This window comes from Lepisma saccharinum, chromosome 20, assembly GCF_977018435.1.
Source record: "Lepisma saccharinum chromosome 20, izLepSacc3.1, whole genome shotgun sequence".
Classification (NCBI taxonomy): domain Eukaryota; kingdom Metazoa; phylum Arthropoda; class Insecta; order Zygentoma; family Lepismatidae; genus Lepisma; species Lepisma saccharinum.
In genome coordinates, this window is record NC_139248.1 from 9,034,338 (window position 1) to 9,057,186 (window position 22,849).

Consider the following 22,849-nt stretch of genomic DNA (forward strand, 5'->3'; position numbering starts at 1 on the left):
TAGTATGCAGGCAAAAAAATGGAGAGCAACTATCCCCTAAATCGTCACCACTGTTTAAGCCTGTGATTTTAATCAGAACGTGAAATCGGAACATTTTTTACCACTCGACTCATCACTTTCCATTAACCTTGTGTGCCGGAACCATCTTAGTATGTATGTTCGTCCATTTCTTCTCATCAGGCATCAAAACATCTGTGTACCAGGTAACCAAAAGTGTTTTTACGAAGCTGTTACACATGCACGAGATGGACAATCAATCCACTCGACAACACGAGATTCAAACTGTGTGCTGCGAACTGGACGCAGACAGTTTTCGAATATTTCTCTGATTCGAGCCTGAACACCACTAATGTGTCTTGTCCTCCCATGTTTGCAGCTCTTTTAAAAGCTGAAACCCACCAAATTGTTCACATTCAGGCCTAAGCACTCGCCAGTGTTCAAAATTGTCTGTCACAGCTTCCGCAGTCTTGTCATATATCGGCACGAAACAAAGGAAGTATTCTATAGAATACAGCTGGATCGCGAAACAATTATTGCACAGTGAAAACCCTTCCGTTCTCAACACATCTAATGTTTCTTCTCCCAATATGATCAAATGCTTACTCATTTAGGTATCTTCAGTGACGTGCCCAAGGGAGGGTTGGTGGGGTCATAACCCCATTTGGCACAGTCCTTAAAAAAAGAAGTCAAAAACAGGAAAATATGGCAAAATGAGGACTGACCACCAAAAATAGTATGCGTAACCCCTCTCCCTGCCGAAAATCGTTGGCACGCCACTCTTCATCTCGGACACATTTTTAAAAATCAATTCACCAAAAGTTTATATAATTTCGTATTAGAGACTGAAGTAAAGTACCTTTAACACGATCAAATAAATCATAAACAAGTCCTTGAATTGAACGCTTAAAAGGAAATGATGTCATAGACAACGCCATTTTTCTCATTGGATCCAAGGATCGGTAAAGAATTTCTATTTAGGAATGGTTCTAATGAACGCGTATTTATATCCTCAGTATATTCTAGAACGTTGTGCAGATAAACGATTTATAAATATTGCCAGTAGTTCGACTCCACTTATTCAAGAACATTTCCTCTTGCGCCTTCCAGAGATTAAAAATTACAACGAATCGCTCTATGTGTGGCGATATCTATGCTGTGCAGCTTCCAAATGCTGACAAGTCTCTAAATAGTGCTCAAGTTTGCTGCCACAATACTGAAAGTTCAAGAAAAGGTTATTATCAAATATTATCAATAACAGGGTTATAGAACATTCTCCGTCTTGCCTTGATAAGTACTTCTCTCCTTAAATGAACGTCACATTATTCAAAAAGCAAAAATTCTAATTTTATCTAATGTAAACAGAAATATTTCCTGAAGGTGTGTGTGGTTGGGGGGGGGGGTCTCGAGTCCCCGGTTTCCCACCTTGAATACGCGCTATTAACAATAACAGGGTTATAGAACATTCTTTGTCTTGGCTCGATAATTGTATCTCCTTAAATTATCGTCACATTATTCAAGAACACAAGAACCTAATTTTATCTAGTGTAAACTGAAAAATTTCCTTTTCTGGGGAGGGGGGCTCGAGCCATCTGATCCCCACCTTGGATACACGCTAGTAACAATAACAGGGTTATAGAACATTCTCCGCCTTTTCTCCATAATTATTTCTCTCAAATTATTATGACATTATTCAAGAAGCCTAAATCCTAATTTTATGTAGTGTAAACAGAATCGTTAAGATCAAAGGGAAGGGGGAGGCTCGAGCCCCCAGATTTCCACCTGGGATACGCAGTATTAACAATAACAAGGATACAGAACATTCTCCGTATTGCCTCGATAATTATTTCTCTCCTTAAATTATCGTCACATTATCTTATTTCACACCACAAGAAACCAAAAACCTCATTTTATCTAGTGTAAACCGAAAACTTTCGGGGGGGGGGGGGCTCGAGCCCCCTAAGCCCCTCCTTGGATACGTGCCTGGCTAGGGGCATGGTGCTGACCACATCACCCCCACTTTCGGCCGTGATCAAGAAAGTGTGGGGACCTAGCACCACACCCCCTATATGCCTTCATGGCATGATGCAATGCACAGGGGAGCACTTTACTCTTTGTTTTTTTACTTTAACTTTAAAAAGTGCACCAGTATTAAAAATATGAGTTGTGTTTCATTGTCACTTTTGGATTTTTCGTATGCTTTGATCCCCTGGACCAGCACAAGTAACACCCTAGGGCATCATTTCTCAACCTATGGAGCACGACCCACTGCTGGGTCCAGAGGAGGCATTTGGTGGGTCACGAAGTCGAGCTCGAAAATTTATTTACTGCGCCTTAAAACCAATTACATTTAAAAAACTAAGATATTTTTGTTTTAACAATTTAAATTCAACTCATGTTGTCCACAGTCTAAACTCAACATTTCTGTTATTGCCCTCTATCATTGCTTTTTACTGGCGTCTCTATGATAAGGGAATCGGATATTTGTAGTTTTAGTTTCCTAATTATCTGTGCATCACATGTTTGTCGCTTCATATTTCCAACTGCCTGGGTGTGTGTATGCAGTTGCCAAGAGGTGTCAACTGTCATCATTTCACATTGCTATCAAGACTCCTTGGATTAGAAAAGATAACATTAAACATATCAAAGATAGTTTTCAATTTCAGGGTGGCCACTCCAGGACCATGATAAAATTCAAGTATAATTTCCAGTTTTCAAGTCGAACTTTCAAAAATGCAAGGGTATACAAGCAGATGTTTTCTCTACATCAACGTATTATGAATCTCACAATTAATACATATGCAATCATAAATATATTAACAATGTAAAGGGTCTGTGCGATTCCAATGTATCCAAAAACTCTAAATCAATTCAATTAAACGGTACATATATTTAAAATATTTAATTTAAGGTACGGAGTTTACATTTACAATTCCACATATCAAGACTCGAAATACATCGTCAAACACAACTGACGGATGTTACGGGATATACTAATCTACGAACATTTGTTAATTGTACAAGAACTTCAAACTCAAATTTGTTTATTCAACTTTAGGATATCTTATCTTGCAATAGTCTTTCGTCTGTGAGATAGGCTTTTCTGCAAAAGACACTAAAAAAGTAAACGGATTAAGAGAATTCTGTTTTATTTTCCCAGCAGCTTTAGTTTCCTTCCTCAATAAAAATAAAACCTATGCTGTGAAAAACTTGACTCACTGTCAGAGCATTTATAAATATGTATAAATTCAATGGGACTTGGATTAATAAAAGTTGCAATTTTTCACATCTTTCATTCATTGTTTTCTGCCTAATTGGCAGGTTTTTCACTGCAATCTCCAGCTTTCCCTATTCTCTGCCTTACGCTTCGTAATAGCACACGACCCAGTTAATTTAATATCATCCATAAGCTGATATCTTTTTCTTCCACGGACTTTTCCTCCTTCATCCCTTAGCAGGCAGTTCCTTCTTAGACAGTGTCCTAACCAGTTTCTTTTCCTCTTCTTGATGGTCTCCAGTATAGATCTTTTTTCACCAACTCTTTTCAGTACGGCTTTGTTTCTTACCTTGTCCGTCCATTTTACATGCTCCATTTTTCGCCATGTCCACATTTCAAAAGCTTCGAGTCGTTTCTCTTCATTTCTTCTCAACGTCCAGGTTTCTGCACCATATAGTGCTACACTCCACACAAAACATTTCACTAATCTCTTCCTTAGACCTATGTCCATGGCTCCACAAAAAAACATTTTTTCTTCTATTGAAAGCTTCTTTTGCTATTGCGATTCTCATTTTCACTTCTTGTTTGCAGCTCATGTCACTGCTTATAGTGCATCCGAGGTACTTGAAGCTATCCACTTGCTGTATTCTTTCGCTGTTTGCTCTCATATTAACATTCCCTGGTTTCCATCCTATAACCATTGCCTTTGTCTTGTTTACATTAATCTTCATCCCATACTGCTCACAGCTGCTGTTTAACTCTTCTAACGTACTATTTATGGTTATTTCATTATCAGTGAATAATGCCATGTCATCAGCAAATCTTATGCAGTTTATTCTTCTTCCTCCCAATTTGACACCTCCTGTGGCCTGGAAACAATTTTTCACTATATCTTCTAAATAGATATTAAACAAAGTAGGCGATATGAAGTATCGTTGTCGTACTCCTGTTCCAATTTCACAGCCTTCTGCATCTACGGAGAAAAATTCATGCAGAATTCACAGACAATTCCCTGACCCAATAATTCATGCAGAATTCCAGGAATTCCCTGTGAGTAGCCAACCTGAATTTCAGCATATGTGTTTACTTAGATGTTAGACTAGAGTAAATTAGTATTTTAATTACATACTTACTTTTATAGAATGAACTATGTGTATTTTCTTTTAAGCAAGCATAAAAGAGGGCTACTTAAAATACTCAATGTTAGGAAAAATATGATTATAAACTAGGTACACTCCCGTACAACTAATTCTGCTTATGGGTCCCATGAAGTGTAATTACCCTTCAAGGTGGGTCCCGGACTGAAAAAAGGTTGAGAACCACTGCCCTGGGGCATTGTGATATCACGGTTTGAAAACCCTTGAACTAATCACTACACCTGTGTAAGATTTTATTCTCCAGATGAATGACAGGTATAGCCTATCATACAACTATTCTCCAATAAGATAGGCGTTGAGCATAGCACATCGTTCTCTAAACACTTGTACTGTGAATGAATGATGGACTATAATTGTATGTGTTGTAACAACCTCTTTCAAATTCGAACCACTATATGTCACACAGTCTTGTTGCCGAATCTTACCTGTACTCATGTCAAATTATGTAGCGTGTTTGCTACATATACTCTTGAGAATGGCACTGAACAATTTCTATGCACATTGTGGAAATTCTTTATGAGGAATCTGCTTCAGTTAGTGACGATTTAGATCCCAAAAAGAAGTTTTTGAGTTATTTCTGCATTAATTAATTCTACATTATATATTGAAAATATGTTTTCAGTAACTCTTATTGCAATGTTCATTTTCTTTCTTTCAAAAAATTGTTATGGAAAAACATTCATACATATGAGAAAATGTATATAAAACATAACATTTTATACAGGGTGGCCCATAAGTCATGACAGTGTTTGAACAGCTAATAACTATCTTGATTATTAATTTTGTCTTTCACTTTCTTTTCAGAAATCGTAGCCCACAGTGAGGAGATATATTATGGAAAAATTCACAGCAGTTAATCAAAATTGTGGAGTTTTATTCGGAAAACTAGCATTTAATTATTGGAGGAGATCTGAAAACAATTGACCACCATGCTCTCCTGACCTGATGGCTCCAGACTACTTCTTGTGGGGTTATTTCAAAGAGAGGATTATGTTAACAAGCTTCAGATCATCCACCAACTGAAAGGGAATATTCTTACAGACATTAGAGCACTAGAGCCAGCGACGCTAACAGCTGTCATAGAATATGCTGTAGAAAGAGCATTTCTTTTCGAGACCAACAATGGGCGTTATTTAAAGGGTGTGATTTTCCATACATAATGCAAACAAATTCTGAGCTTTCAACTTTACTGAACTAAAAATGGATCAAAATAATTCACAAACAAAAAAAGTTATTAGCTGTTCAAATCCTGTCGTGACATATGGTTACCCTGTATACTCCTAGGAAAAACACAGCATTTTCAGGCCAGTCCGCAAAGTGTTAAAAAACTAATAATTGATTACTTCAAATTACCTTCAACTTCCTGCACAGGATCAGCATCATTATCACTTATGGCAATAATCAATTCAAGAGAATCAAAGACACTCCAATTTAATTTTTTCACAGCTTTCAATGTTCCTATGGCTTTCACACCATCACATGTATTCCGGTGCTGAGAGTGTGCATGCTCTTCATTCCGGTGCCGAGAGTGTACATGCTCTTCACATGAAGTTGATATTTCAAAGAATCTATGGAAGAAAAATACTAGAACATTGTAAAATTAGCATTGAAGGTCCCAATAAAATAGAACACTACAAATTTTATCACCATTACTACAGCGTACACATTATTTCTTGTCAAAACAAGTTCTGGGTTTTGTTCGATTTGATTTTTTGTTATCGCAACAATGAGGATGATATGATGAAGGGATACTCTCAAAGAACACCCATGACAAGAATGGAATTCAAACCCGGAACCCCTGGCATTGTAGCGTGCTGTGGTAACCATTCTGCCACAGAGGTCTGCATTCAGGGTGTTGTTGTTTACAGGTTTTCCAAGAACTTTGAAATAAATTTACATTCCATTTTATAACAATTTAATGTGCTAATATATAAATATTAAGTAGAGTAGAGCTGATACTAATTTACCGATACCAGCCAATACTTTTCCGGCATATTGCTCCTTCATGGAGTCCTGCATGACTATTTTGCAGTCTAATTATCCAGGAAATTACGAGGGGCATTCAAGTTAAACCAGGACTTTTAATTTTACAGGAATAACTACTGGCGTGTCGTTACTACGTGCAGTAGTAGGTGGCTAGTATGTCCTATAACTGATAGGTGGCACACATGTCGCAGGCCAGTTTATAGACTATTAATCAAGAAGGCAGACAATAATGTTAGTGCATGCATGGAACAGCATGTGGTGATGAAGTTTCTTGTGAACAAAGGCGTAAAATTCGTGGATCTACAGAAGACTTCAAGCTCAGTATGGTGATGAGATGCTCAGCACAGTAAGGTGTTTGAATGGTATATGTGATTCAAAGATGGTGTCAGAGACAATCCCAATTGTTGTGAAGCAAGCTTTTTTTGCACCAGTTGTGTGAAAATTGAATTTCGTGATTTAAATATTCTGATGTAATTCTTCTATGTTTTAAAGCAAAACTCTTGATATATTTATATTGATCAATATTTTGAATTTTTTTAAATTATATTACAATTTTTAAGCATCGGTATTGGGGAAAATTGTTAAGAGTATCGGTCAGCACAGGTATGAATATCGGTTCAAAGTAACATCAGCTCAGCACTAATATTAAAGTTACATAATATTAAAAGAAGTCAAGGTTATTCAACACCCTTGAAAATTATTGAACAAAAAGTAAAATTCTGTGAAATTTTGCAAACCAAGAATCTGAATTGAATAAAAAGGGTTTTCATTTACTGATGTGGCTAGCACAAAAATCATTCCAATTCGATGACATTTTCACCCACAACCTGATTTCACTGACTTTCACAGGACTTTTCCTCTCAACCTGATTTCCTTGATTTTCACAGAACTTTCCCTCTCAACCTGATTTCCTTGACTTTCACAGGACTTATCCACTGACAACCTGATTTCCTTGACTTTTACAGGACTTTTCCATTCAACATGATTTTCCTGACTTTCACAGGACTTTTCCTATCACAACCTGATTTTCTCGACTTTCACAGGACATTTCCTATCACAACCTGTTTCCTTGACTTTCACAGGACTTTTCCACTCGCAATCTGATTTCCCTGACTTTCACAGGACTTTTCCATTCAACTTAATTTTCCTGACTTTCACAGGACTTTTCCACTCAACATGATTTTCCTTTCACAGGACTTTTCCACTCATAACCTCACTTTCACAGGACTTTATCACTCAACTTGATTTCTCTGATTTTCACATGACTTTTCCACTCAACTTGTTTCCCCGATTTTCCCAGGACTTATCCACTGACAACCTGATTTCTCCAACTTTTACGTACTTTTCCATTCACAATCTGATTTTCTCGACTTCCCAGGGCAGTTTTCACTCACAACGTGATTTCCCAGACTTTCCCACATTTTCCAGTATTCCCATGCCAGTGAAAACATGTAATAATAGGGACAGAAACTAGCCAAAATTACTGACTGACCAAAATACCAAATAATCACTAATTAGGTGCCATTTTAATTACAGGCTACAGTTAAAATAACATTTTAAAAGTAAAACCTATATCTCCATAAAGATTCATACCATGATTTCTTTTTACTTACACTTTTATTTTTGTTATTTATTGCCACTTTTGGAATCAACAACATTCCAAAATTGTAAATTTATCATCAGATACTTACCCCTCGTATTTTGTTTTGTCGGTTACAATAGTTCCTTGTTTGTAAGCTTTACTATTCTCCCAATTTATACCAAATTCTAATTTGCTTATGCTGTCATCGTCTGTAGCACTTATGGATGTTTTTACAGTAAATGGAACTTCCACATCTTCATTAATTCGTTCAGGAGTAGTCTATATAATGCAAAGAAAAACAATCATTAGAAAGATTTAAAACTAGGTTCAAAGGACCTAGATTCAGACATGTTTTGTAATTTAGAGTAGTAAGCGGTCACTATTTCTTTTTGTATTAATAATGTAACATTGTAAAATTTACTTACGCTAGAAACTAATATTATATCAATTGTTACATTCCTCCACGGTTTTTTGCCTCTGCTCCTGTAGTTGGGAACATAGAGACTCTAAGGGTATTTACTGAAACCTTCTCAGGTGGATTTGAAGGAAAACTCTGATCACCGGGTAGAATTTGACAAGGGTTTATTATCAATAAGTCAGTCTTTAGTATATCTGGGTAGAAGCAGTATGAGATCTGGAATCTGGATATTTATGGAGTGTGATTGAGTACGTAATAAATAAATACTGGTATGTAGTACTTTAGTGGTATCCAACAATACTGAGTTCGTCCCTGGGGTACTTAGGCAAGCAGACATCCTGAGAATTACCCAGTATTGTCACCTCGTGGTGTTGAGATGACTCAACACTTTGTCTGTAGACAAACACGACCCATGGATAAAAAATAACTAACTTTAGTAGCAGAATCTAGGCGTATTTATACCTGTGTTCTGCAGCCTTGTACCCCTTCCTTGCATGTTTTATGACATAATATTTTCTTTGATTACAATAAAAATTGTTTACATTGATAAGTTTTGATAAATTTATTTAAAATGCCTTGATATATCTTTTTCAGGGCTCCCACATGAACTTGAAATGTATTTTCCCTGAGATTTCCCCAAGTTTTCCAGAATCTTCAATTTTTTTCCTGAGTAGTAAATACACCAGTGTTCCGCAACCAGTGTGCCGTCACAAGGTGAAAGGTGTGACGTGAACTTTTACCTACTATTGTAATATTGTAAGAAATTAATTGTCGATTTTAATTAAGAAGGTGCTTGTTTATTCTTGCTGTTAACTGTTATATTTTCATAGAAATTAAATGTAATTTATTTACTCAATATTAGAATTAGAATTAGAATTTCTTTATTCATGGGCGAAGTTCAGCCTGTGCTCATCATATATGTATTCTCGCCTGTAATATTGGGCCGGTTTGATGGGTTACAGGCGGCAAGCTTTGTGTTCACCGCAAAGAAAGCTGCGTAAGACTTTTAGCAAGCCTCTTAGCTGCCCGCAGCAATCATACAATAGAGCTATTCAAGCAAGTTCTTTGTTTGTAACACTGCATCTTTTGTGTACGGCTGGCTGTTTTGTGCCTGTTTGTCGGCGCTTCTAAAACTTTATTGCTTTTTTTCTTCGCACATTGTCAGACAACATTTACAGTATTTCAGTTTAGTTCTATCACAGCTGTGCTCTGCAGTAGTGCGAATATTGGATTGCTACACCAGTCTTACTATTCTCTTTTTTCGATATGGATAAGTTCCTTGTACGAAGTGGCCCGTCCTCGAGTGCAAGTAGTGAAACTATCGAGCCCGAAAAAAAGAAACAGAAAATAGTTCACTGGCAATATAGTGATAACTACGTATCTTACGGTTTTTTTTGGTGTGGTGACAAAACATGCCCAATCCCTGAGTGTGTTGTGTGTGGTGAAAAACTCAGTAATGCTGCTATGGTTCCCAGTAAATTAAAACGATATTTGTCAACAAAACATTCCTCTCTGTTAAGTAAAGATGTGAATTATTTTCGTTAGTTGTTGGAACAAAATAAAAAACAAGTGACGCTCATGACTATGTCGGTACGTGTTTTGCAAAAAACTATATATAAAAGCTAGCTATAAGGTAGCCGAACCTATCGTAAAGGCCAAAAAACCACACACAATAGCAGAAATGTTGTTAATGCCCGCGTGTAAAGAAATGGTAAAAATAGTCCTGGGTTCAGAAGCTGCTACTGAAATTTCAAAAATTACTCTCTCTGCTGACACATTCAGCCGCCGAGTTAGTGACATGTCCAGTGACATCGAAGACATTATGAAGGAGAAAATAAAGAGCAGTCGAAAGTTCTCACTTCAGATCAGCGAGTCCACCGATATTGGCGGTCACGCACATCTTCTTGCCTACATAAGGTATGTTGATGGGGATGTAATTGCAAGAATTTTTTTTTTTTGCAAAGAACTCCCGAGCGAGCAACCGGTGAAAAAATATTTCATACGACTAATGCAGTGGCATGGCGTGACTTTTTAAAAAGTGTTACCGGCTATCAGTACGACAATTATGACTGCTAGACGTTATTACAAACCCCCCCTCCCTTTTCGGTAAAGAAAACATGTCTTCGAGCTAGATATTTGTTCATTTCGTTCTTGTTTTGCAATCAGCACAGTGATTTAGCCACAAACACTCCTAGAAAGAACTACCACTCATGAGACAGTTACCACGAAAATCCAATGAATGGTGATAGACCCTTGTCAATTCTTCATCTGTCTCTCGTTTCTTTGCAATGAGCTGCGAAGGGGAAGAAGAAGAACCACACTTTTCCCGGGCCAGTTTGACGTTTGTGTGGTGAGCCCTGAGCAGACGACAGAACTCCGCTCCTTCGTGGAAGGGAAACCCAGCTGTACGTACTACTGTTGCAAACTTAGTATTTTGGAGCAAGGTTTGTCCAAGTCACGAATCACACCAAAGAACTATATTTTCGTCTATTACCTAACTGGTTTGAGTTGTAGTTCAATCCAGCCTTGGCTCTGCAGTCTACCTCTAGTTGCTTCACAGAAATTGTATTCCTATTTATGCGGGATTTAGCTCTTTTCTGCCAATCCGAAGTGACAACACTGGCTGCTCTGGTGGGTCTGAACGAAAACAGTGTTACCTCTTCAGGGTAGCGGAACGGCCTCCCTCTTCGCTTCTGTCGGCTGCAGAAAAAATGTCCTAGGCAATATCTACTCGACGGCAACGGTGTTCATTAACGTATTTAACAATGTTGTCGTTTTATTGAAACAACTTTTTAATTCTTTACATTTTGCTGTTACCTGCCGAAGACCGGCTACATGCATGCCTCTGGACTAATGAATATGTGGTCCATAATGAATTAACATGGGAGGACTGCGTTAGTGTTTGTACACTTCTATGACAGGCCGAGTGAAAGGATTCGTGGGTAAAGTACGTGAAGTAAATCCTAACTTACGAACCGACTATTGTCTCATTCACCGCGAAGCCATTGTTGCTAAGTCTTTGCCATCTCCGCTGAAAATTGTGATGGACAAAGTAGTAAAAGTCGTGAACTTCATCAAATCCCAGCCCCTAAATATGCGGCTTTTTAACGTTTTGTCAAGAAATGGGATCAGAGCACACTACACTTCTGCTACATACAGAAGTACGATGGTTATCTCGAGGTAAAGTGTTAACGCAAATGTTTGAACTTAAAGAGGAGGTACTTTCATTGTTGACTATTGAGGGACATGAGTATGCGGATTTATTTGCAGATGATGAATGGGTATCTAAGTTGGCATATCTTTCCGATATTTTCGTACACTTGAATGAACTATACAGAAAAATGCAAGGTAGAAACGAAAATATTCTGACTAGTATGGATAAGATTCAAGGATTTATTAATAAGTTGAACTTGTGGATACAGACAATTGAAAATGGATCGTGTGATATGTTCCAAACTGTATGGCCCCTTTTGACGATAACAAGGTGTTGATGGACTTAATTAAAGAACATTTAGTACTCTTGCAGCAGACTTTCAAAAAATATTTTGGAGAGCGTTGAAGATTTTGACTGGGTTCGTGATCCATTCAATATGGATTCGAAATATCTTCCGAAAAATTTACGCTTACAAGAGGAACTGGCAGATTTGAAAGCAGACAGAACATTGAAATTAAAATTTTTCGAAGTGCCTTTGGATACATTTTGGTTGTCAATAAGCAGTGAATACCCGGCTATCTCCGAGATGGCAGTTAATATGTTATTACCATTTTCAACTACTCATTTGTGTGAACTGGGCTTCTCGACGTTGACTGCAATTAAAACATCAAAGTGAGAGAGACTCAAATCCATCGATGAAGAAATGAGGCTTGCTTTGTCAACGATTCCGCCACGAATCAGCCATCTGTGTGCAGCTAAGCAGGCTCAAGTATCACATTGAAGGTATGAGTAAAGTTATTTACTTTAAAATTCATATTAGAAATGTGTATTTTCTACAGTCAATTAAAGTTAATAAATTTTTAATAAATGCATACGTCTATTCATGTTTTATAATAATAACAACAACAACAACAACAACAACAACATAACGACGTAATATTTTGTAATTATATTAAGATTCATATGCTTTTGAGGGGACAGACATTTTGGTGTGCCGTGTTGGGTCTAGGCCCGTCTGGGGTGTGCCGTGAGCAAAAAAAAGGTTGCGGAACACTGCAATACACAATGCAGTATTGTTTATTTTTTTTAGAATAGCCTCCATTTACCCTCATAACCATAACTATAAAACCATAACCATAAAAATTAACTAACTTTAGTAGCAGAATCTAGGCATATTTATACCTGTGTTCTGCAGCCTTGTACCCCTTCCTTGCGTGTTTTATGACATAATATTTTCTTTGATTACAATAAAAATTGTTTACATTGATAAGTTTTGATAAATTTATTTAAAATGTCTTGATATATCTTTTCCAGGGCTCCCACGTGAACTTGAAATGTATTTTCCCTGAGATTTCCCACGGTTTTCCAGAATCTTCAATTTTTTTTCCAGAGTAGTCAATACACTGTGTAGTATTGTTTTATTTTTCTTTACAATAGCCTCCATTTACCCTCATAACCATAACATCACCACCTTGTTGTTGTTGTTGTTGTTGTTGTTGTTGTTGTTGTTATTATTATTATTATTATTATTATTAGAGATGAGATGGACTAGCTGATTGATTGATTTAAAATTTGTGGCCATTTTGCACCCTTCTAAGTATATGGGGAAAATCCCCTTATCTAAAAACCCTTACCTTAAAATTAAAAAATGGGTATAAAGAGACCTTTGAGAAAGGTTAAATGCAAGTTGTAAAGGGACTTCCACAGGACAAACACGAAATTTTAAAAAGGCAAGGATAGTCTTACAAACTTCTTCAGAAATAGTGTAAAAGACCAGCTCTTGTCAAAAAAGATAAAAAACATTTGGTAAAACACTTTCCCAACATGGATGGATGATAAATCATCGGGAAGGTTAAAACTCTAAAGAAATAAAAATCAGCACATGCGAGAAGAACGTGCCGAACACTTAATACAACGTTACAGGTATAGCACAGAGGAGGATCCGGCCCTTGCAGCAAACGGCAATGTATGAGATGGCTGTGCCAGATTCGAAGCAGAGTTAAGGTGACTTATTCTCAGTGAGAGAGAGAACATGAACAAGGTGGACGAGAAGGTCGCCATCTGCATCAGCACACTTGGTGGTAGCATCAGCTCCTTCGTTCCCCTTGATACTTACATGACTTGGGGCCCAGCAGAAGCACACTAATTGTTACTTTATTGGTATGGGCATATCTGTGCATCAGTAACATTACTGATAATTTTAGCCATTTCTTATTACTTTTATGAATAAAAAAATACAATTTGTATGTATGTCTGAAGTAAATGTCTAAATAAGCAGTTCATTATTAAAGTAAAATTATTAGTGAAATTTTATTTCGATTATAATGTGGCAGGGGGGAGGGATACTTATTTTCAGTATAATACGAGGTGTGTTCAATTAATTTGGAAATTTTTGTCTGAAATTAGCATTAACAATTGCCTAATTTTTGCAACATGAGTGAAAGACATATATAGCAACATGTTTGTACCATTATTAACTATCACATTGTGGCAATGCCTCTGTGGGAGCCAGCTGAATTTGAAATTTCGAAAGTAGTAAGTTTTTACCTTTTTTCTTCTTCTTTTTCTACTTGATAAAGATTTATTTTACCATAGGCTTATAGCCAAATCTGCACTGAAAAAAATGAGTTATGATTTGTAACTCTACTGTTCATAGTTTGAGATGTTAAATTTCATTGAAAATGTTGCAGAATTTTAAATTTTCCTCTGAAAATATGCTGGGCTTTCATGCAAACACCCAGAAAAAGAGTTTTGGTGTCTTAAGAGTTAATTCTCAGTGTATGATCATAAATCACTAGTAGAGGCAAGCACATTTCGTTTTTGATGAAAACATGAAATGTGAAATAACACACACAAAAAGAAGAAGTAAAGTGCTCCTCTGTGGTTTGCACCATGCCATTACACATTGTAATCTTAATTTTTTATGTTTCTGAAAGATGTGAGGTGCACTTTCCTACCATATTTTGTCACGAAATGATGGGAAATGAATTTTCAAAATGCAAAATAGACTCCTAAACATGAAATTTGGAGTTTATTTACAGATGCGACACTTTCTGAAGTTTGAATTATCCTGCAAGTTATGCAATTCATGGAAAATGTATTAATTCTGTTGTGAACATTTGAGAAGCAAAATTAACCCCTTTATACAAGAATAAACTTAATACTCTGGTAACTACATAAATGTGCTATTAGAAGGGATATGTTCATTTCGTGTAATAAGTGCAGTTTTTAAATAAAATTTAGAGTTATATTCACAATTTTAAAACCAAAATGTAATTTTATTCACTACTTTTAATCAGATTTTTCACCGCCATAACAGCAATATTTTATGTTATTTACAACTTTTGAACCTGAAATTATCTGTTTTTGTACCGAAATTTTGCTTTTCTTGTTTACCAAATTAATGTGCATCTAGTCATAAGTTAGGAAAATTAATGCCACTTACCATTGACAGCCTAGGCGGAACATCATTCACATCTTTGATATTTAAGTTAAACTGCGTCACATTACTATGTCCCCCTTCTTTATCATCACTTATTATAATCTGAAACATCTCAAGTGGCCGACTCTCAAAGTCGAATGAATCGTTCTTGGTTACACTTAATACAAAGTTATATATTGGTGGAGATTCTTGAATTATTTCAGGTGTGCAACTCAGAATATCACGGGATGGTTGTATTGAACAGCTACAACAAAAGGAAGCATAGGTTACATTTTGTGGCAACACTATATATAATAAATAACTTATTTATTTTCCTGTAGTTTACGGTTATTACAAGCATAAGAAAACAGTTTTTCTTGGTGACGTTCCAGGAGAACACACGCTCCCTTCATCAGACATTTATTTTCATATAATAACCGTAAACTACAGGAAAATAATTCTACAATGCAAGCAATGCGTACATACAAGAAAAACTATAATAAATAACAACTGATTAATTCTCACTCACATTTATTACTTGTTCTGGTTCGAATACCCTGCTGAAAATTTAGTCTACTGTTTTCAGTAGATCTATAGGTGTTCTGAAACTTATACTGTCTTCAGATTTTCAAATAGATAATATAAATTTTTTTAATAAGGATGAATGAAATGTAATACTTACAGCCACCATTTTAAGTTAAAAACACTACACATTAAATATAATACTGAAGAAGTTATTTTCACTTTTAGTTTCAGTAGATCAATAGGTGTTTCAAAACATTACTGTGTTTAGATTTTCAAATAGATATCAAAAACAATTGTTAATCAGGAGGAATGAAAAGTTATATTTACAGCTGATATGTTGAGCTATACACACTACATACAATATTACATGCGATACTGAAGAGAATATTTCACTTGTAGTTTCTACTGTACATTGGACCTACTGAACTTGTTTGAGTTTCAGTAGATTTCAGAGATACACAATAGAGTACAATTGATAACAGTAGATTCTGTCTACTGAAAACAGTAGAAATTTCCTGCAGGGTTAATTTCATAAACACAATATACAGAGCGATCCATTGAAATGTAGACCACCGTGTCAGTATTTGTGCTATCAACAAGCGAGATATCAGTCATATCTTCGTAATAAGTAACTTAAAGATAGCATTTATGTAACAAAAACTTGATTTCCATTAGTGACTGCTATTGATTGAAAATAAGTATAAAAATTTACAAAACAAATTTTAACTTGGATAATTTGAATTATTTGGTAATTTGAACAGAATCCTAGTCCCCTTGAAATTCCTATTGAAACCAATGTTAAGAATGCACATGAAATTAGAGTTATCAAACCTTTTATTTGAATACAGCAAAACCTCGTTAATCTGGACCCCGATAAGCTGGCCTTTGGTTAATCCGGACAGGCAAAAGGAAAACAGAATGCAAGGTTTTAAATGTGGCTGCACACCCATGTACGTACTGCATTGTCGTATTGCTTTACACTATACTGTACTGTATACCGGTGAATTCGGCGGATGTTCCAGTACCTCCCACTACCAGTTATGCAGGAGCGCCATCACATTGTTCGCAGTGTGACACCTTGCATTGTCAAGCAGGATGATGGGACACCATGCCGTCGCTTCCTTCTTAATGCGAGACGAAGGTGGTGTTGCAAGAAGGTGCAGAAGTAGGCTGCGTTGACCGTCTGCCTGAGAGACGTTGTTCTTCTTGCCTAAACATATTGTTAGGGCGCTTGCACTCTCGTCCTCTGCTTCAGAGCACTGCTGTTTTTGACAGAATAACATACAATCGCTCCCACTCACTATACTTCCTCGTCTGACATTCCTTCATCAGCCACGAAACGATTGTGGCGCTGTGACTCACCCCTTTCACGGGACAGCAGTGTTGCCATTACTTTTTATCCAACCCTTGTATAATGATTAAATAACAAATATTTGCTCACGCTCTCTCTCGTTTTAGTAGTGTTTTATTTAAATATACTAATAATTTGGCCTCCAATAAAAAATGGGTAAGCTAAACAGTCATAAATACGGATGTATTAATTTGGGCAAGAAAACGTGCATTGTAATTGTTGTTGTTGGTTTGGTTTCTTTTACTTCACCTTTCTGCCAAAATTTGGTTATCGCGAAAATGAAGATGAGTGATGATATAATGAAATTGATGAAGGGACCTCACAAAGAACAATTCAGGCCGGGATTCGAACCCGTGACGAGCGCACATTCTTGTTCCTATGTGTTGTACTCTCAGTGAATAATGAAATAATTTGGAAGGAAAAATGTATCCCAGAACACAAAAAGACAAATGAATATCATTGAAGAAAGTAGAAAAAAAGTGTGTTTTGTTACCTGTTTATCTCTTCTAATATATTGAATTTTTACCACCTCCCATCGCTTTTTCTAGCTCTATAGATTTAATCGCGATAAGTAGCTAATGATCTTATGGAAGTCACGAGGGGCAATCACATAAACAGAGAACTCTGGACTCCTGATTTCACAGTGCCTTGCAGATACACTGGGAGGAAATTATTTGTATTTTCCCCCCTTTCTTTAGCGTTGCTTTTCCATCACTTTACCTAACTTCTGCCATGACGATGAACGTTGATTAAATTAAACGGATGAAGAGTGGTTACAAAGGAACACTCATGCACAGGCCAGGGCTCAAGCCCGGATCCTTCAGTAACGAGATCGTGAGATGGAGAAATTAGGGAATTCAAGCAATTTGAAATTTATGTACCACTGAGTAAATACACAGTTTACTTTATCGATACCCACGTATCCGAATAGTTAGAGCTTTCCACTCATCTTTGTTGTCGGCCGACCACCATGGGGGAGTGCAAGTGGCCTCGGATCGGTACCTGGTGGGCTGTGGAGACACATAGTGGTTCAGATCCCACTTTAAACTGTAGGTCCAGAGCCGATTAGCTTTTATGTACATAAAGTGGACTTAAACACCAAATCAACCAACTGCGGGGGAGTGGTTATCACTGCATGCTATGACACCAGAAGTTCCGGGTTCGAACCCCGACCTCGGCATGGGTGTTATTTGTGTTAGTCTCTTCATTAATTGTATTGTATCATCTTCGGGATTAACCAAATGTGTCAGCGACGCTAAGTAGCATAAATCAAATCAAATCATTGGTTGATTGTTTGATTTGGTTTGTTTTACTTTGCTTTTCCTACACTTTTGACTAATCGTCAAGATGGTACGATAAAATTGATGAAGGGACAAACACAAATAACACCCATGCCAAGGTTGGGGTTAGAACCCGGGATATCTGGCTTAATAGTCAAATCAACATGTTTTGGATTTTCGAAAGTGGGTGGGATTAACGTGTGCTTCTCCTCAGTAGCCCTTCCTCATTTTGCAATCCTTTCCTTTCTTTGAAGTTCTACTTTTTGGAATACTGGGCCCTAAAGGAAGAAGGGGGGATTATGACCCACACCAACCTCCCTTGGGCACGCCACTGATTGCTACCCCAAGTGCCGACATCGCCACACGTCACTGATTTCAATGCACTTTCTACTGTTCTTCTAGGTTATTTCAGTTAATCTGGACTTTCATTAAACTGGTCAACTTACCCCCCCCCCATTAGTCCAGATTAATGAGGTTTTACTGTAATTCAAAAGCAGATATCCAGACAGCTGCAGGGAAAAGAAAGTTTCTGTTTGCTGGTATGCAGCCTCCACCTTCTCAATAACATGGGATTGCCCACCCTTTTTGTGTGCAGGTGTTTGTCCTTGAACTTCCCCAGTTGCCAATGATTTGTAAAAGTTCTCTTATCTGCTCTCAGCTGTCAGTTTTGATTAGTCAGGGTACCTTGCTCCAAATGTCAAAGTGTGATGCTAACAATAGCTTTACATCAGAGAAAAAAATCTCAACCCACTACTAGTCTTGCTTAGCACTAATATAATAGCCAAATAGCCATAAAAGTTACATGTCAAGCACAAGGCCTTCACACTAGTAGCCACCAAAATCATGTGTATGTGATTTTGTATGTTAATATAATGTACTCAAACATGTTTCCCGTTTAGTGGTAGCTTAATTACTATTGTGAAAGGAATTGTTTTCTGCATGCATAAAATATAGCAATTTTTATGGTAAGGCCCACTGCATTGTTCATTATATTTATTTACACTGTAGTACAGTAGTTTTGTATTATTAATATTCTTTAATGTCCTGCACCGTGGCTGTGCGGTTTAAGGCATCATGCTTTGGGCTCTGGCTACGGGATGCGTGCAGGTCCGAGTCTTCTGGGGGAAACATAACAACTTTTCTCCTGAGATTTCGGCCTGTGTATGGGACCGGTGGCCACAAACCATCGTGACGAAATTTGGGAGCTACAAACGAGTAGCGTAACTAGGGTTGCCAGACGTCCGGTTTTTCCCGGACATGTCCTACATCTTAACCTTATATCCGGCATCTGGGAGGAATTTGAAAAATATCATAAATGACCTACATTTTGAGCGTCACATAATATTAATTAGGAAAATACCTATTTCAGTTAAACAAAGAGAAATCATGCAAGTCTATGGACTGCACTCTCAAATCTAATAGTGAAATCTGTTCTGATGCAGTCATTGCCCGAAATGAAAATAAAAGTTTGCCCCACTAGAGCAAAAACGAAGCAATTAATGAACAAAGTTTTGGGGTCACATTCTGTTCAGTGCCTGAACGGAATGTCTTGCCTTGGTGATTATACTGATGGAACAAGGTATTTCCCATTATTATTCAATGAATTCTAAATCAGGGGGTATAGAGAACAAAGTTGTGTGGCCGTGGTGGCTCAGTCAGTAATGCGTCTGACTACCATGCTCAAGGTCCCGGGTTTGATCCCCGGCCGGTTCAAATCCGGGAAGTTTTCTAACGTTGGAAGCGGCCCAGGTGCCCACCCAGTGCCGAATGACATGGGTACCTGGGGGAAACCCTGGGGGTAAAGGTGGTCAGGGGCGTGATGCTGATCACATCACCCCCACTCAGGACTGGATCAAGAAAGTGTGGGGTATTACCCCCACACCCCCTATATGCCTTCATGGCGAGGTGCTAAGCACAGGGGAGCACTTGACTTTTTCTTTATAGAGAACAAAGTTATTGAACTGTCCCAGATGAAACTTCCCTAACCATTTCAAGTTACGGTAATTGCTGAATATTTGTTTGCCATTCCAGGCCATAATGAAAAAGTTGAGAGAGTACTTTCATTAGCATCATGGACTCACGAGGGAAATAATTATTTCAAAAAAGTCTATAAAAAGTTTGGTACTGGTTCAGTATAATTTCAAAGAGTTTTACAGTTCAGTCTCTCTTTGACTAAACCTGATAATTTGATAAAACTTGAGTCCTCTGAAAGGTACAAGTTAAAACATGGGTTAGGAAGAGAGATATAGTGTTTAATATTGATTACAAGTTTGGAAATTTTGCATTTAAGAATTCATATTTTGTTAAAGCTGAAAAGTGTCAATTTTAATTTACGTCCTAACATGTTCTATAATGTGTATTTTTTATTGCGAATGTTTTGTGCCCTACATTTTGACTTAAAGTTCTACATTTTGACTTAAAGTTCTACATTTTGACTTAAAGTTCTACATTTTGACTTAAAGTTTTGACTTAAAGTCCTACATTTTGACTTAAAGTTCTACATTTTGACTTAAAGTTCTACATTTTGACTTAAAGTCCTACATTTTGACTTAAAGTTCTACATTTTGACTTAAAGTCCTACATTTTGACTTAAAGTCCTACATTTTGACTTACAGTTCTACATTTTGACTTAAAGTTCTACATTTTGGGACCTTATGTCCTACTTTTCCCTTATAGCGATCTGGTAACCCTAAGCGTAACTCGGTCACGGAAACCTACAACATCTAGGGGTTTGTTGTGCTGTGTCACCATGTAACTGGTTGCATCATCTGTCACCTCAGGTGAGTGAGTTAGTAGGCTCAGGAAGGAGTGAGGTCAGCAGTCAGTAGGTAGGACCTGGCAGGCAGGTTATTACTAGCGAAAGTATTTTAAGGTGCAAAATTATGGTCAGGAAAGGTAAAAAAGATTCTGAAAATGTTTTCAAAAAGGTGCAAGAAAAGGTGCTGATAAAATGCCTTTATTCAATGCTCTCTTTTTTTGCGCCTTCTGCATACAGGGTGTCCGGCTTAGACCTTTAACATTACAAAACAGTATAACTTTAGTTACATTCAATTTCAAATGAAACTTATTGTTTGTATGGGACTGGCAACTGTGGCCATTTGCGAGAATCACCAGTACTTCGAGTTGAGGTGACGTGCATGCGCGTGTATCGCATAAATTCCAAGATGGCGGAGTGGACGGTTCAGCAGAAAGTGTTCTTTCTTTCACTGGCAGCAAACAAATCTGTGAAGCTTGTTCAACGTGCTTTTCTGCGTGAATTTAATATTCAATGTCACAACAATGTCCCTTCCTATTTGAGTATTGCTAAGTGGGATAAACAACTAAGAGAAACTAGAAGTGCTGTGTCGGTGCGCGGGAAGTACGCGAAGCGGAAGGTATCAGAGGAAAACATTGAAGTGATTCACACTGCATTCACAAGAAGTCCAAGAAAATCAATAAGACGTGCAAGTTAAGAGCTCAACATTCCTCAGCCTACTATCCATGACGTTGTGCACAAAAGGTTACGTCTATGGGCGTACAAGATCCAGCTACATCAAAGAAATTATCCTGATGATAAACCTAAAAGACAGACGTCTTCGGGAGAAATGTTAACCGAAATTGTCAACAACAATGCTTTTCTGGACAAGGTGGGCTTTTCTGATGAAACTGCATTCCACACGTGTGCCAAAGTTAACAAGAAAAATTGCCGTATTTGGAGAAGTGACAATCCTCATGAGTTTTGTGAAATTATGAGAGACTCGCCAAAAGTTAATGTGTGGTGTGGGTTAATGAAACAGAAGATAATAGGCCTGTTCTTCTTTGCTGAAGAAACAGTGAGAGGAACGAATTATTTAGACATGCTTCAGCATTACACTGTACCTCAAATGCCTCCAGAAACCATTTTCCAGCAAGACAGAGCCCCGGAACATTTTGCTATCAGTGTACGAGAATTTTTTCGATGAGCATTTTCCTAGAAGATGGATAGGAAGAGGGTCTAAACCACTTGCTCGGCCTCCGTGCTCGCCGGATTTTTCCCCCTACACTTTTCCTTTTGGGGGTTCATCAAGGACCAAGTCTACAGTATGCCATCAAAAACTTGGATGATCTGCGTAACAGAATTCGTCAGGTGATTAACAATGTGACCCCTCAAATGCTAGTGAATACCTGGACGGAATTGGAATATCAGTTCGACATCTGCCGTGCCATAGGGGGCTCATATCGAGGTTGTGTGAAGTGCTGGTGCTGGGACATAAAATGCATGAGTTTTTCTACCAAAATGTAAATTTTGGTAATAAAATTGGGTTTCTCTGCAAAATTATGCTCTTTTGTAATGTTAAAGGTCTAAGCCGGACACCCTGTATAATGCACGCAAACTGCATAGAGAACTGTGGTTTTGACAAATAGGTTTTGTTGACGTGTGTGTTTTCTCTCGTGAACTCTATCTTGGGAACTATTGGGGCTACAATGATTATATTATATCATTTTAAAGCTCTCGTTCTGTTTAACAAAATGAGACTCTAGCATTTGATGTAGCTGCTGAAGAAGAGGGAAAATAATAGTAAATTTCTCGTATTGGACAAACGGCTGAAATGTGCTAGTTCATTTAATTTGAATATTCATACTTACGTATTCTGCATTGAGAAACATTGCTGAAGGTGGCATTTTGCTTATTTCACCGAAATAAGCTCTATTTGCGACATATCGAGTAAGTTTTCTTCGTTTCTTTTTGCCTTCGGTAACACGCAAAATGGCGGTCACAGTTTCACTCGGCATGCAGTGTTT

General features: G+C 37.4%; 1 protein-coding gene across 1 annotated transcript in view; it reads right to left on the minus strand.

Moving 5' to 3' along the window:
- LOC146003703 (cadherin-AgCad1-like) overlaps positions 1-22,849 on the minus strand; it is a 161,658-nt gene that overhangs the window by 112,731 nt on the left and 26,078 nt on the right. The window contains exons 8-10 of the mRNA XM_083142086.1: positions 14,957-15,197; positions 8,049-8,218; positions 5,725-5,939 (exon numbers count right to left, since the gene is read on the minus strand). Coding sequence (XP_082998212.1) covers positions 5,725-5,939; positions 8,049-8,218; positions 14,957-15,197 — 626 coding nt within the window. The remainder of the gene's footprint in view (positions 1-5,724; positions 5,940-8,048; positions 8,219-14,956; positions 15,198-22,849) is intronic.